The following is a 15,735-nucleotide window of genomic DNA, read 5'->3' on the forward strand; positions in this document are numbered from 1 at the left end:
CAAGCAAGCATAGAATGGTAATTTCTGGATTTCTCAAATAAAGCGGTATATCATCTGCATATGCAGAGATTTTATGAAAAGCCAATCTAGTATTGTTAGAAGAATGTCTCTTAGCAACAAATCCTGTTTGGTGCATATCAATAATAAAAGGGAGAGCCTTAGCCAATCGTAAAGCCAATATCTTAGCTAAAAGTTTTCCATCAACATTAATTAACGAGATAGGCCTGTAGTTTGAAACCAAAGTGAGATCTTTGTTTGGCTTTGGCAAAACAATTGTTAATAATTCTGCCATAGTACCTGTAATACAACCTTTAGTCAGTTGAAACTGATATAAATTTAATAAATAAGGTAAAAGGGTACTTTGAAATGATTTATAAAACGCTACTGTAAAACCATCACCACCTGGAGCGGATCCAACTCTAAGAGACTTCAATGCTGTTTCTAATTCTTTTAGTGATATAGGCTCTCTAAACTTCTTTTTATATGTTCAGGAACTTTCGGTCCAATAATTAGATTTAAAAATTCTAAACCATCTTTTTCCACAGAAGAATATAGATCTTTATAAAAACTTAGAAATTGACTTAAAATACTTCTAATTTTAGTATGTGTCTCATCGTTTTCATCCTTTATTGCTATAATTTTTGTTCTTCTTTTCTTTGCTTTAAGATAATTTGACAATAATCTTCCCGCCTTATTTGAATTACCATAATACTGAGTTTGTTGGGAAAACAAATCTTTCCTTACGAATTTAGAAGATATCTCATATTTGCCTTATGCTTTTAATACAGCCTGTAGGGTATTTTGCTCCCATTTATTAACTAATTTATTTTCCAAATGTTTAATTTCTTTTTCCAAATTATAAAATTGTTTTTAAAGTTGCTTTCTAATATAAGCTGAATATGAAATAATATTACCTCTCATGGTAGCCTTAAAAGCATCCCATAATGTTTCTATGTTAATATCTTCTGAAGTATTAAGTTGAAAGAATTCAATCATTTTTAATTTAAATTCTTCAAGGAAATTTGAATCCGCAATCAAAATATTATCAAATCTCCAAACAGACTTACAATACTCCAGCTCATCTACCTGTAATTCAATCCATACTCCACCATGATCAGATAAAATAATAATTTGGAGACCGTATCTGGCGAAAGACGTAAGAAGACTTGAGGCGGTCCAGAGGAGGGCGACGAAAATGATAGGAGGCTTGCGCCAGAAGACGTATGAGGAGAGACTGGAAGCCCTGAATATGTATACCCTAGAGGAAAGGAGAGACAGGGGAGATATGATTCAGACGTTCAAATACTTAAAAGGTATTAACGTAGAACAAAATCTTTTCCAGAGAAAGGAAAATGGTAAAACCAGAGGACATAATTTGAGGTTGAGGGGTGGTAGATTCAGGGGCAATGTTAGGAAATTCTACTTTACGGAGAGGGTGGTGGATGTCTGGAATGCGCTCCCGAGAGAGGTGGTGGAGAGTAAAACTGTGACTGAGTTCAAAGAAGCGTTGGATGAACACAGAAGATTTAGAATCAGAAAATAATATTAAATATTGAACTAGGCCAGTTACTGGGCAGACTTGCACGGTCTGTGTCTGTGTATGGCCGTTTGGTGGAGGATGGGCAGGGGAGGGCTTCAATGGCTGGGAGGGTGTAGATAGGCTGGAGTAAGTCTTAACAGAGATTTCGGCAGTTGGAACCCAAGCATAGTACCAGGTAAAGCTTTGGATTCTTGCCCAGAAATAGCTAAGAAGAAAAAAAAAAAAATTTAAATTGAATCAGGTTGGGCAGACTGGATGGACCATTTGGGTCTTTATCTGCCGTCATCTACTATGTTACTATGTTAGGATCTATGATGGCTTTTGTCACTCGCTGAAATATTTGATTCGAGACAAAAATATAATCTATTCTTGAAAAAGACTTATGAATCTGTGAACAAAAGGAAAATTTCCGATCATTAAAATGAAGTATACGCGAAATATCTATTAAATTACAAGATTGTGCCAAATTATCTAACCCTAATGATTTCATAATTTTACTTGGTTTTTTATCCATTAATGGATCCATTACAGAAATGAAATCTCCAGCCACTATTAAATTAGAAGTAGCCAGTGGGAGTAGTAATTGTTGTAGATTCTTAAAAAAATTCCATTTGATTCGTATTTGGGGCATATACATTAAACAGTTCCAGGGTAGTATTTCCCATGCTCATTTTTACATGTACCCACCTACCCAAAGGATCCGAAACAATCATCTGAAAATTAGCTGAACATTGTTTATTTATTAAAATGGCAACCCCAGCTTTCTTGCCAACTGTAGGAGCAAAAAAATTTTGGTGAACCAAACCCCCTTCCAGCTTTCTTGATTCCATCATTGATAAATGCGTCTCTTGAATAAAATACAAATCAGCATTCTGCTGTTTTAGGAAAGCTAATATTTTTTTCCTTTTTATTTGATGGTTAAGGCCATTGACATTCATTGAAAATATCTTAATCTCCATCTTTTTCCAAATGTATACTCCAACAATAATATTTAAATTTATTTAATTTGATATGATTAGATATCAAATATTACACAGATAATAACTAAAGTAAAGTTAAATTGATCTTCTTCAATCCCATCATTCCCTATCCACCCACCCTTGATTTTGAAAAAATACCCCTCCCTTTTCCCTCCCTCACCCCCCCATATAAATTGATTGCCTTGGAACACACATAGGATTAGCAATCACAATACCCCTCCAGGCAACATTCTATCATATATTTCCTCTTACAATATTTAAAAATAATAGATTTATTCATTAATTCATTATGAAACAATAATCATTCATACCCTTAATAATAATGTAGTCATAATATTTATAATAAAGAATTTTTCATAAAACCCATTTTAAAAATTTTTAGTTAAATCAAGTTTACCAATTTATATCTTATCATTACCATATAAATTTTATTATCCTTTGAAAAAAAAATATTTATGATTCTTGTTATCAAGTCAATAATCCCAAACTACTCTTAAACTGACATCATAAAAACTATTTCATGTTTTACATGCCCATCAAATTAAGTGACTTGCCCAGGGTCACAAAGAGCAGCAAGGGATTTGAACTCACAGCCTCAGGTGCTGAGGCTGTAGCTCTAACCCCTGTGCCACACACTCCCCAATGAATATGTATGAGATGGATTTGCATGCACTGCCTCCTTGAGATGCAAATCTATCTCATTCATGTTTATTATGGATATCCTAAAAACCTGACCTACCTGTGGCCCTCAAGGACCAGAATTGCCTACTCGTGATCTAAAGAACCTATAAGAACATAAGAATAACTTTATTGGGTCAAACCAATGCTCCATCTAGCCCAGTACCCTGTCTTCACAGTGGACAATCCAGGACACAAGTACCTGGCAAAAACCCAAATAGTAGCAACATTCCATGCTATTGATGCAGGGCAAGCAATGGCTTCTCTCATGTCTGTCTCTCATGTCTGTCTGACTATGGATTTTTCCTCCAGGAACTTGTCTAAATCTTTTTTTAAACCAGCTACACTAACTGCTCTTACCACATCTTCTGACAATGCATTCCACAGCATAACTATTCTCTGAGTGAAAAAATATTTTCTCTTATTGGTTTTAAAAGTATCTCCGTGTAACTTCATCGAGTGTCCCTTAGTCTTTGTAATTTTTGGAGTAAAAAATTGATCCACCTGTACCCATTATACACCACTCAGTATTTTGTAAACTTCAATCATATGTCCTCTCAGCCATTTGTTTTCCAAGCTTAAGAGCCCTAACCTCTTTAGTCTTTCCTCATACGAAAGGAGTTACACCCTCTTTTATTTTCTTGGTTGCTCTTTTTTGAACCTTTTCTAGTTCCGCTATATCTTTTTTGAGATAAGACAACTAGAATTGAATGCAGTACTCAAGGTGAGATCACACCATGGAGTGATATGTTAATATCACATTATGTTAATATGTGGAATACATCTGGTCTGTGCTTCCACCAATCCTTTTAGTTTTAACCTTTGCCACCAATCCTTCTAGTTTCTTTTAACCATTTTCCTCATTTTATCGTAGTTGTCCTTTCAAAAATTAAATGCCACTATAGTAGATTTCTTTAGCAATGTCATTCTAGATATCAGCTCAAATTTGATCATGATGTGATTACTGATTACTAGTGCTGCTCAATTCACGATTCGAATCGATTCACCAATTCACTTCGGGTGAATCGATTCGAATCAATTCAAAACAAAAAAAATTGGCCTCCCAATTCACTTACTGACCCTCCCCCCTAAAGCAGGAGCAGCAGCGCTGCCTCTTGCTGGCCGACCGCTGCTTTAGAGGGCGAGGGGGGAGGGCCAGTCGGGAAGTGTTGGTTTCTGGCTTCTCCCCTAGCCTCCCACGCATCCAGGGCTGGATTAAAGGGTGGGCCCGATGCGCTTCTACGATGAGTGCAAGCGGCAGTGGTGTTTCTGTATTGCTGCTTGCTTGCTTGCGATCCACCCGCCGGCTCAATTTAATTCTGCTCACTGCTGCTGCTGCTCCAAAAGGGCCAGGCGCATGCAGCAATTGCACGCCGCCGGCCTATAAGCCTTCTCTTTGTCAGAATTGATGTTGGGGGAAGGCTTATGGACCAGCAGGTGCAATCGCTGCATGCGCCTGGCCCTTTTGGAGTTGTGGCAGCAGCAGGGGGGTGTATGCTAAATGGATTCAACTATCAGCGGCTGCTAGCAGCGGCTGCGGGCAGCGGGTGAGTGGCGGGAGGCTGAATCGGTGGCAGGTCGGCTTGGGGGAAGGCAGGCAGACTTCGGGGGGAGGAAGGGAGGCCATGACTGGACCCACAGCAGCACAGCATTTCTTCTTCTGACATCAGACTGCTGCACAATTTAAAAAAAAAGAAAAAAGAGATCAAGTGTAGGCAGCCTGAGAGGAGAGCTGAGGGGAAGGAGGCAAGGAGTGAAAAAGTACTGAATGAAGGATTGGAATGAGAAAGGAGACAGGGAGAGAAATATAGAGGATTTGGAGAGAGGGATGGAGTGAGCAGAGAAAGGGAAAGAAAGAGAACAGTGAAGAGGAGAAGTAGAGAAGCAAGAAAGGGAAAAGAAGTAAATAAGAAAATGGGTACATGCGGGCAGGGCATGGTGGGACAGCCTGGGTAGGGGGGTGCAGGCTTATAAGGGGGCAGACCTTCAGGGATGGTGGCACATGCCTTCAGGGGGGACAGGCAGGCCTTCAGGGGTGGGAGGCAGACCTTCAGGGGGGCCCTGGTGTAGAATTACATGGATGGAGGGAGGGGGGTTCAAAGAGACATGCATATGCCAGACCTGGGGTGGGGGAGAAATAATGGGTCTAAAAACAGAGGAGAGGGAGAGAGATGGTGGACAATGGGATTTAGGGAGGGAAGGAACAGAAAGGGAGAGAAGTGTGGAGGGGGATAGAGATACTGGATAGGAGGGTAGTTGGGAAAAGAAAGGGAGAGATGGTGGACCCTGGGATGGTGGGGAAGGAGGGAGAGATCCTGGATGAAAGAGTAGTTGAGAACAGGTGGATCTGTGGATGGAGATGAAAAAAAGGAAAGATGCCAGACCACCGGGGGAGGGAAAGGAAACGGAAGGGGAGGACAGAGATGGCAGATGGATGGTTAGCACGGAGAACGAAGAAAGAAGGAGACCCTGGCAAGCAAGTTATCAGACAACAACCAGAGCGGGGGGACCAACAAGATCTGAATAATGACCAGACAACAAAATGTAGAAAAACTAATTTTATTTTCTGTTTTGTGATTACGTCATATTTGAAACGTGTATCCTGCCAGAGCTGGTGAAAGACCGCAAACGTGAGCTAGAATTTAACAGAGAGAGAAAAAGTCTTTTTTGTTTGTTTATTTTGTTTACACCACAGCGTTAGGAGAAGGCAAAGGGGGTGAAGAGGCTATAAAATAAACCCACCAGGATGTTTGGAAAAAACACCCAATTGGGCAGGAAAATCTAATCGAATCGAATCAAAAAATCGATTCAATGGGCTGAATCGAATCGAATCGAAATTTTTTTTCCTGAATCGGACAGCACTACTGATTACCAGTGAACCAAACACAGTAATCTCCCATACTGTGCCCTGCATTCCACTAAAGACCAAATCTAAAATAGCTCCCCCTCTTGTCGGTTCCTGGACCAGTTGCTCTAAAAAGCAGTCATTTATGATGTCTAGGAATTTCACCTTTCTAGCACACCCTGATGCTCCATTCCCAACTTCTTTGATGTTCCCAATTTTATGTTCCCAACTTCTTTGAGGTTCCCAGCTCCCTCAAGGATAAGGCTCCACCAATGTCAAGTCCTGACCTAATCTCTTTGAGTTTCCCAGGGCTCGGTGCAAATCCCCTCAATTTTGCTGGGCACAGAAGAGTGTCAGCTACCAGGAGAGATAAGGAGACATCATGTCCCAGGGAATTGAATGCTCCTCCTTTCAGCTCCACTGCAGGACTCTCACCCTGCACTTCAGTCTGGGAGTTGGCAGCGATGCAATCCAGCGCCTATAGAATCATTTGCTATAATGGGGACAATGCTGCAGCTGGTGGTGGAACGGCCTTAATCGTCTGTCTGTCTTTCTTTCTATCTATCTGTCTGTCTCTCTCCCTGCCTTCTATGCAGCAACATTTCTCTCCCCCCACTTCCCTGTGCAGCAGCCACAGCAGCATTCTCTCCCCCTCCTTTTCCCTCCCCCCCACACTACTTCCCTGTGCAGCAGCAGCGTTTCCCCTACCCCCCTTTCCCTTCCCGCGGTCTGGCTGGCTCCCTTAGTCCCTTTCTGCCCCCTACCTTCCCTTCCCGCGGTCCTGACAAACCTGCGACTCCAGCAGCATCTGCAGCACTCTACACACGCTGCTTCGGGGCCTTCTACTGCCCTGATTTGCTCTGCCGCGACTCTGATGATGTCATCAGGGACGTACCAGAGTAAATCTAAGTGAGCCGGTCGGATTGCGGGAAGGGAAGGGGGGGGCGTCAAGGGATTAAGTGAGCCTGAAGCTGAGCCGCAAGTGTGGGGCCATTTCTGCAGCGGCGCAAGGTGGAGAGCAGGGAGGCTTGTCTGGCGCGCATGCGAACTCCTACTGCCACAGCCCGACAGATCAGGGATCAGGGAAGCACGCGGTAAGAGTGCACATGCGCACTTAGCATTTTATTATTATAGATAAGATTATATTGCATTTATATGAAGAATGAATGGAAGAAATGGCATTACAGTTAGTACTATTATTATGGTGTGATGTCTGGGGCAAAGCTTGGGCACTCCCAAACAAAAAGGTGTTCTGCTGCCCCAGCTGCTGGTCATACTGACTTAAGGGAATAAACCTAGTATTCATTATCAAAGGTCAAGAATATCTAGAAGCTTTGTATTTTCATTTTTTTGTCTTGTTTCAAGTATATGAAATGCTGGTCTACATCCCAGTCTTTTTTTGCCTTTCTTGTCTTTTGTGTTTAGGATGGAGTTTGAAAAACAACTGGAGGAACTGGTTGAGAAACACAAAAGCCTATGGGAGTTCCATGTAAGAAAATCACAGCTCTGCTATCTTAAGAATGTGGGAAAAAGGGAGTTCAGTTTCTGCACTTTGTTCTGGATGCAGTATATTTTTTGTGCAGCTATGATGGAGCTCAAGGAATAATTCTGTTAAGGGCTGATGCAGAAAGCTAATGCAGACAGACATACCTGGTTAGTATAGAAACATAGAAACATGTTGGTAGATAAAGGCCAAATGGCCCATCCAGTCTGCCCATCTGCAGTAACCATTGTCTCTTCCTCTCTCTAAGAGATCCCACGTGCCTATCCCAGGCTTTCTTGAATTCAGACACAGTCTCTGTCTCGACCACCTCTTCCAGGAGACTGTTCCATGCATCTACCACCCTTTCTGTAGAAAAATATTTCCTTAGATTACTCCTGAGCCTACCACCTCTTAACTTCATCCTATACCCTCTCATTCCAGAGCTTCCTTTCAACTGAAAGAGACTCGACCATGCGCATTTAGATCACGTAGGTATTTGAACGTCTTTATCATATCTCCCCTCTCCTGCCTTTCCTCCAAAGTATGCAGATTGAGATCTTTAAGTCTGTCCCCATATGCCTTATGACGAAGAATATGCACCATTTTAGTGGATTAAAAACTGGTTGGAGGATAGGAAACAGAGAGTGGGGGTAAATGGACAATACTCGGACTGGAAAAGCGTCACGAGTGGAGTTCCGCAGGGTTCGGTGCTTGGACCCATGCTCTTCAATATATTTATAAACGACCTGGAAATTGGAATGATGAGCGAGGTGATTAAATTTGCAGACGATATGAAGTTATTCAGAGTAGTGAAAACACAGAAGGATTGCGAAGACCTGCAACATGACATAAACATACTTGAGAAATGGGCTGCAACATGGCAAATGAGGTTTAACGTGGATAAGTGTAAGGTGATGCATGTTGGTAACAAAAATCTTATACACGAATACAGGATGCCCGGTGCAGTACTTGGAGAGACTCCCCAGGAAAGACACTTGGGAGTACTGGTCGACAAGTCGATGATGCTGTCCGTGCAATGTGCGGTGGCAGCGGCGGTGAAAAGGGCAAACAGAATGCTAGGAATGATTAAGAAGGGGATCACAAACAGATCGGAGAAGGTTATCATACCGCTGTAATGGGCCATGGCACACTCCCACCTGGAATACTGCGTCCAGCACTGGTCACTGTACTTAAAGAAGGACACAGTACTACTCGAAAGGGTCCAGAGAAGAGCGACTAAAATGGTTAAGGGACTGGAGGAGTTGTCGTACAGTGAGAGATTAGAGAAACTGGGCCTATTCTCCCTTGAAAAGAGGAGACTGAGAGGGGATATGATTGAAACATTCAAGATAATGAAGGGAGTAGACTTAGTAGATAAAGACAGGGAGGGCACTCTCTAAAGTTAAAAGGGGATAGATTCCGTACAAACGTAAGGAAGTTCTTCTTCACCCAGAGAGTGGTGGAAAACTGGAACACTCTTCCGGAGACTGTTATAGGGGAAAATACCCTGCAGGGATTCAAGACAAAGTTAGACAAGTTCCTGCTGAACCAGAATGTACGCAGGTAAGGCTAGATTCATTTAAGGCACTGGTCTTTGACCTTAGGGCCGCCGCGGGAGCGGACTGCTGGGCACGATGGACCACTGGTCTGATCCAGCAGCGGCAGTTATTATATTCTTAGTAGCCTTCCTCTGGACTGACTCCATCCTTCTTATCTCTTTTTGAAGGTGCAACCTCCAGAATTGTACACAATATTCTAAATGAGGTCTCATCAAAGTCTTATACTTCCTTTTTCCTACTGGCCATGTACCCTAGCATTCTTCTAGCTTTTGCCGTCACCTTTTCAACCTGTTTGGCCATCTTAAGATAATCACATACAATCACACCCAACTCCTGCTCTTCTGTTGTGCACATAAGTTCTTCACCCCCTACACTGTACCATTCCCTCAGGTTTTTGCAGCCCAAATGCATGACCTTGAATTTCTTAGCATTAAATTTTTGCTTCCAAATTTCATACCATTCTTCAAGCTTCACTAGGTCTTTCTTCATGTTATTCACACCATCCGAGGTGTCTACTCTATGGCAGATTTTGGTATCTTCCGCAAAGAGGCAAATCTTACACAGCCCTTCAGCAATATCGTTTATAAAAATGTTTAAAAAGCCCAAGAACAAACTTTGAGGCACACCACTGGTAACATCCCTTTCTTCAGAGCGATCTCCACTCTGTTGCCTTCCACTCAACCAGTTATTGACATCTGCACATAAATTTCTGGGTGCATGATGCAGAAGAAGGTTTTGTGCAAAAGCTAATCTTGTACAAAACTTCACATTAGACTCAATGCACAGCATATTAAAATAAATGGTAATGAAACCTTTAGCTATTCTTCAAGGATAAGTAGGCATAATATTCTTACATCATGTAGGTGGCATCATCCATGAAACCTAGTATGGACACTACCAAGTGCACTATCACTTTACATTTTTTAAGGCAGTGCCCATTCTGCGCATGCATACTGGTATCTTCCCTCCCAACACTGGGTTGCGGGACCTGCAGTTCTTTGTTTTCCATGGAGCTGAGAAGTTGTGTTTTCAGGCCTCTCTTCAGCGCATTAAACTTCCTGTCTCTATTTTTTATTTTTTTCAGTCATAATTTTTTTATTTTTTGTTTTTACTATGTTCCTATATTCCTACCAACTTTGGTTTAATTTGGTCAACTTTTCATTTGTGGCCTTAGGCCACTTTGAGCCCTTTTTTCTTCCCAGGAGACTCAATTGTTCTCGGGATACTTTTTCCTTGAGCTCCCCGGACCATTGAGCCCTTTCACTTTACATCAGACGTTTTCCCCTCCATGTCAAAGATGTTACTGAGCAGCTTTAAGAAATGCTCTCAGTGTAATCAGAAAACAAAAAAGGAACTGAATACACTTTAAACAAAAGTGATTCAAGAACACTTCTCATGCATACATCTCAAAAGTGCTCAGAGAGTGGGTTGTCAGACTGCGGGACAAGCCCATGTGATGGAGCATCTGAAGTGGTCACCTTCTAATCATAGCACGCTCGGTCTTGGGTCCAATCCTATTTAATATCTTCATACGGGACCTGCCTCAGGGACTTCGAAGTAAAATTGCATTATTTGCCAATGACGCTAAACTATGCAACGTAGTGGGCGGAGTTACTGGGCCCGACGCTATGACGCAGGACCTACTTTTACTGGAAAAATGGTCTACTAATTGGCAACTGAGTTTTAATGCCAAAAAGTGTAAGTTTATGCACCTTGGTAGCAGAAACCCATGCAGAACATACACTCTGAATGGCGAGATCTTAACAAGAACTGTTGCATAATGAGACCTGGGAGTAATCATAAGTGAAGATATAAAGACTGCCAATCAAGTGGAGAAAGCTTCATCCAAGGCTAGACAAATGTTGGGTTGCATCCAAAGAAGTTTTGTCACCCGAAAGCTTGAAGTGGTAATGCCGCTGTACAGGTCCATGGTGAGACCTCATCTGGAATATTGTGTTCAATTTTGGAGGCCACATTATCAAAAGGATGTGCTGAGAATAGAGTCGGTTCAGCGAATGGCCACTAGGATGGTCTCAGGACTCAAGGATTTTCCAATATGAAGAATGTCTAGGTAAATTGCAGCTATACTCTCTCGAGGAACGCTGAAAGAGGGGAGACATGATAGAGATGTTCAAATATGTTACTAGCCATATTAATGTGGAAGAAGACATCTTTTTCCTTACAGGACCTACGGTGACAAGAGAGCATCTGTTAAAAATCAAGGGTGGGAGATTTCATGGTGATATTAGGAAGTATTTCTTCACCGCAAGGATGGTTGATCGTTGGAATGATCTTCCACTTCAGGTAGTTGAGGCCACTAATGTGCTCGATTTTAAGAAAAAATGGGGATAAACATGTGAGTTCACTTCGCGGAAGTGCTTAGTAGGGAGGGTTCTTTGAATGGGCAGACTTGTTGGGCCGATGGCCCTTTTCTGCCCTCATACTTTATGTTTCTGTTTCTCTATGAGAAGTAGTATGTACATTTTTTCTTTTTTTAAAGCAATTAAAGTGAAATTGAAGGAGATCCTGTTCTTTTCAGCTCCCTACTTCACTCAGGGTGAGTTGACAGCTCCCAGAAGCCTTTGCAGGATCTTATGCAGATTAGCTTCTATCTGCTGCTAAGGCTTCTCTATGCTGGCCTGTGACAGGAACTTCATCCTGTCACCCCCCTTCCCCCTCAGACATGTCCAGCTCTAACTGACTGCAGTTCCCTCTCTCTCTAAGGTGACTGTGAAACTAGTCTCCTTAGCCTTTCAAAAAATCTAGCCCCCCCCTCCCCTTGTAATGAGGGCTCCTATGGCCTCCCTCGTGGGCTCCCCTATGGGACCCCTTGTGGTCTCCTTCTCCCCTACAGCCACCCCTTTCCTCCTCACTTGAAGTTCTCTGTTCTTCCTGGATCCCACTTAGGCGGTATCGGGATCCCACTCCTCCAACTGTGATGGGCAGTTTCAAAATCCCAACACTGACACCAAATGTGGTCAGACTGAGCGTTTATCACCCATCACACATCTATCCCCAGGCATTTCTAGTCTTCTTTCCTCTGTAACCAGGCTCTGTTAAAACATCATGTTTTGTTAACACATACTTCTCTCACATGCACACTTCTAAAACCTGACCAGGCTCTTCCAACACTTCCTGGTTGCCTCCGGGTCCTCTCTAGCCCTCCATTCTTCTCCAGATCCTCTCTGACCCTCATTGATCCTCCAGGTTTTTGAGTAGCTTCTGGTACCATTACCAGTCTCTCTGCCAGTCACCACTGACCCCTCCGGTCCCTCTGCCAGTCACTCGCCAGTAACCTTTGGCCAATGCACTCTGGGTCTACAGGCTGCTTCCCACTGGGTATTTTTTTAAAAAATGTAGGTATTTATATACTGCCTATCAAGGATATCTAGGCAGTTTACAATCAGGTACTCGAGCATTTTCCCTCTCTGTCCCAGCAGGCTCACAATCTATCTAATGTACCTGGGGCAATGGAGGATTGAGTGACTTGCCCAGGGTCACAAGGAGCAGTATGGGACTTGAACCCGCAACCTCTGGGTGCTGAGGCTGTAGCTCTAACTCCTAGGCCACTCCTTCCTCCTGTCTTCTGACAGCTTCCGGTACCATTACCAGTATCTCTGCCAGTTGCCGCCGGTTCTACCACCGATCACTTGCCAGTCCCCCTAAGCCTAGGACCGTGAACTCTTCTTGCTTGTGGGGCTACCTCTGGTCCTCTGATCCCCAGCCTTCTGGGTCTCCATGGAAAGCCTGATGTTATAATGCCGTTGTACAGGTCCATGGTGAGACCTCATCTGGAGTACTGTGTTCAGTTTTGGAGACCACATTATCAAAAGGATGTGAAGAGAATGGAATCAGTTCAGCGAATGGCCACTAAGATGGTCTCAGGACTCAAGGATCTCCCATATAAAGAACATCTAAGCAAGCTGCAGTTATATTCTCTCGAAGAACGCAGGGAGAGGGGAGACATGATAGAGACATTCAAATATCTTACAGGCCGTACTGAGGTGGAAGAAGATATCTTTTTCCCTACAGGTCCCACAACAACAAGAGGGCATCCGCTCAAACTCAAGGGTGGGAGACTTCATGGTGACATCAGGAAATACTTCTTCACCGAAAGGGTGGTTGATCGCTGGAATGGTCTTCCACGTCAGGTAGTTGAGGCCAGTAACGTGCTTGACTTCAAGGGACGATGGGATAAACATGTGGGTTTGCTCCGGGGAAATGCTTAGGGGGAGGGTTCTTTTAGAGGGAGGGTTCTTTGAGATGGCAGACTTGTTGGGCCGATGGCCCTTTTCTGTCGTCATACTCTGTGTTTCTATGTATCTTCAAACTGGTCCCTCCGTTGGTCATCAAGCTTGAACCCCCCAGGAATCCAAGCTCTACCGGGTCCTCTGGCTACTCCTTCCAAACCCATTCCCAATTGCTCAATCTTTTCCCAGAGACATGCCCTGAGGACTCCTTCCAGTGGCTACTCCTTCCAGACTCACTCCCAGTTGCTCAATCTTTTCCCAGACACATGCCCTAAGGACTCCTTCCAGTCGCTCAGTCTCTTTCTATGAGGTCTCTCCCAGTTGCTCACTCTCCTGGTCACTCACACATTCTCCACCAGGCCCTCTGCCAGGCATCAAGCTTGAGCCCCCCTGGACTCCAAGCTCTACTGAACAGGTCAGTCTATCAGGCTTATCAAGGGTTAGGCCAAAGCCAGCATTTTTCCCCTTGAGGGTTGCCTGGCTCCCGAAGGAGCTCCTGTTTGTCTCAGCTCTTTGCTCTGGAGCTGTTTTTTCAGCACCCTACTTCACTCAGATCCCAGAGGCCTTTGCAGGATCTTATGGAGATTAGATCTTATCTGCTGCTAAGGCTTCCCCCTACTGGTCTGTGACAGGAACTCCCATCTGTCATAACTGGGTTCCGTGGATGATGTCACCCACTTGTGAGAATATGCCTGCTGACCTCAGATACCACCTGTTACAGGTATCTAATTGTGCTTTTCCCACCAGGGTTGCAAAATAGGTGACCAGTTGTCTCTCAACTTTTAAAGAACATAAAAACATAAGCCGTGCCTCTGCTGAGTCAGACCTGAGGTCCATCACGCCCAGCAGTCCGCTCATGCGGCGGCCCATCAGGTCCAGGACCTGTGTAGTAGCCCTCTATCTATACCCTTCTATCCCCTTTTCCTTCAGAAAATTGTCCAGTCCCTTCTTGAACTCCAATACCATACCCTGCCCTATCACTCTCTCTGGAAGCGCGTTCCAGGTGTTCATCACCCGTTGGGTGAAGAAGAACTTCCTAGCATTGGTTCTGAATCTGTCCCCTTTCAATTTTTCTGAATGCCCTCTCGTTCTTGTAGTTGTCAAAAGTTTGAAGAATATGTCCCTCTCCACTTTCTCTATGCCCTTCGTGATCTTGTAAGTCTCTATCGTATCCCCTCTAAGTCTCCGCTTCTCCAGCGAAAAAAGTCCCAGTCTCTCCAATCTTTCAGCGTATGAAAGGTTTTCCATATCTTTTAACAAATGTGTTGCTCTCTTCTGAACCCTCTCAAATATCGCCATATCCTTCTTTAGGTACGGCAACCAATATTGGACGCAGTACTCCAGATGCGGGTGCACCATCGCCCGATATAATGGCAGGATAACTTCTTTCGTTCTGCTTGTAATACCCTTCTTGATTATTCCTAGCATTCTATTTGCTTTCTTAGCAGCCGCTGCGCATTGTGCCGACAGCTTCATTGTCATGTCCACTATTACCCCAAAGTCCCTTTCTTGGGAACTCTCACTCAATAACAGCCCTCCCATCATATAATTGTACCTCGTGTTTCTGCTTCCCACATGCAATACTTTACACTTCTCAACGATGAACTTCATCTGCCAACTCGTCGCCCACTCCCCTAGTTTGTTCAGGTCCCTTTGTAAATCTTCGCAGTCCTCTTTAGTCCTAGCCCCATTAAATAGCTTGGTGTCAGTTGCAAATTTTATTACATCGCTCTTCGTCTCCATTTCTAAATACATTGAATAGCATTGGTCCAAGCACCGACCCCTGCGGAACACCACTCGTGACCTTCCTCCAGTCCAAATAGTGGCCCTTTACTCCTACTCTCTGCTTCCTGCCCGCCAACCAATTCCTGATTCATCTGTGTACATCTCCTTCCACCCCATGGTTCTTTAGTTTCTGAAGTAGGTGTTCATGGGGTACCTTGTCAAAGGCTTTTTGGAAGTCTAAGTATACAATGTCTATGGGGTCCCCTTTGTCCATCCGTTTGTTAATTCCTTCAAAGAAGTGCAATAAGTTTGGCAGGCACAATCTTCCCTTGCAGAAGCCATGTTGGCTTGTTTTTATAAGTGTATGCCTCTCTAGATGCTCCTCGATGCTATCTTTTATCAGCGTTTCCGCCATTTTCCCTGCATTTGCCAGCAGTGAGCCTTTCCTCTAAGCTGTGTGGAAACAGAAGGTTGCATCAGAAGGAAGGATCAGGGCTGTTGCTGCTCACTCCTGGCAAAGAAATTAAGACTTTAAAAGGTACAGAGGGTTAGGGGTAGAGTTGAAATGCTGGAATACCTGTGGGGGTGGAGAGGGAGAGATACTAGGAGTCTTCATCTGGCAGGGCTTGGGAAGCCCTAGCAGCCACATCAGAGGTACACTACAGCCGGGTGGTC

General features: G+C 43.7%; 1 protein-coding gene across 3 annotated transcripts in view; it reads left to right on the forward strand.

Moving 5' to 3' along the window:
- The window catches only part of LOC117349688 (synaptonemal complex central element protein 1-like), a 160,075-nt gene that overhangs the window by 91,844 nt on the left and 52,496 nt on the right, over positions 1-15,735 (forward strand). For all 3 annotated transcript variants that reach the window (XM_033923291.1, XM_033923298.1, XM_033923283.1), the window contains exon 8: positions 7,469-7,532. In XM_033923291.1, coding sequence (XP_033779182.1) covers positions 7,469-7,532 — 64 coding nt within the window. The remainder of the gene's footprint in view (positions 1-7,468; positions 7,533-15,735) is intronic.

This window comes from Geotrypetes seraphini, chromosome 1, assembly GCF_902459505.1.
Source record: "Geotrypetes seraphini chromosome 1, aGeoSer1.1, whole genome shotgun sequence".
Classification (NCBI taxonomy): Eukaryota; Metazoa; Chordata; class Amphibia; order Gymnophiona; family Dermophiidae; genus Geotrypetes; species Geotrypetes seraphini.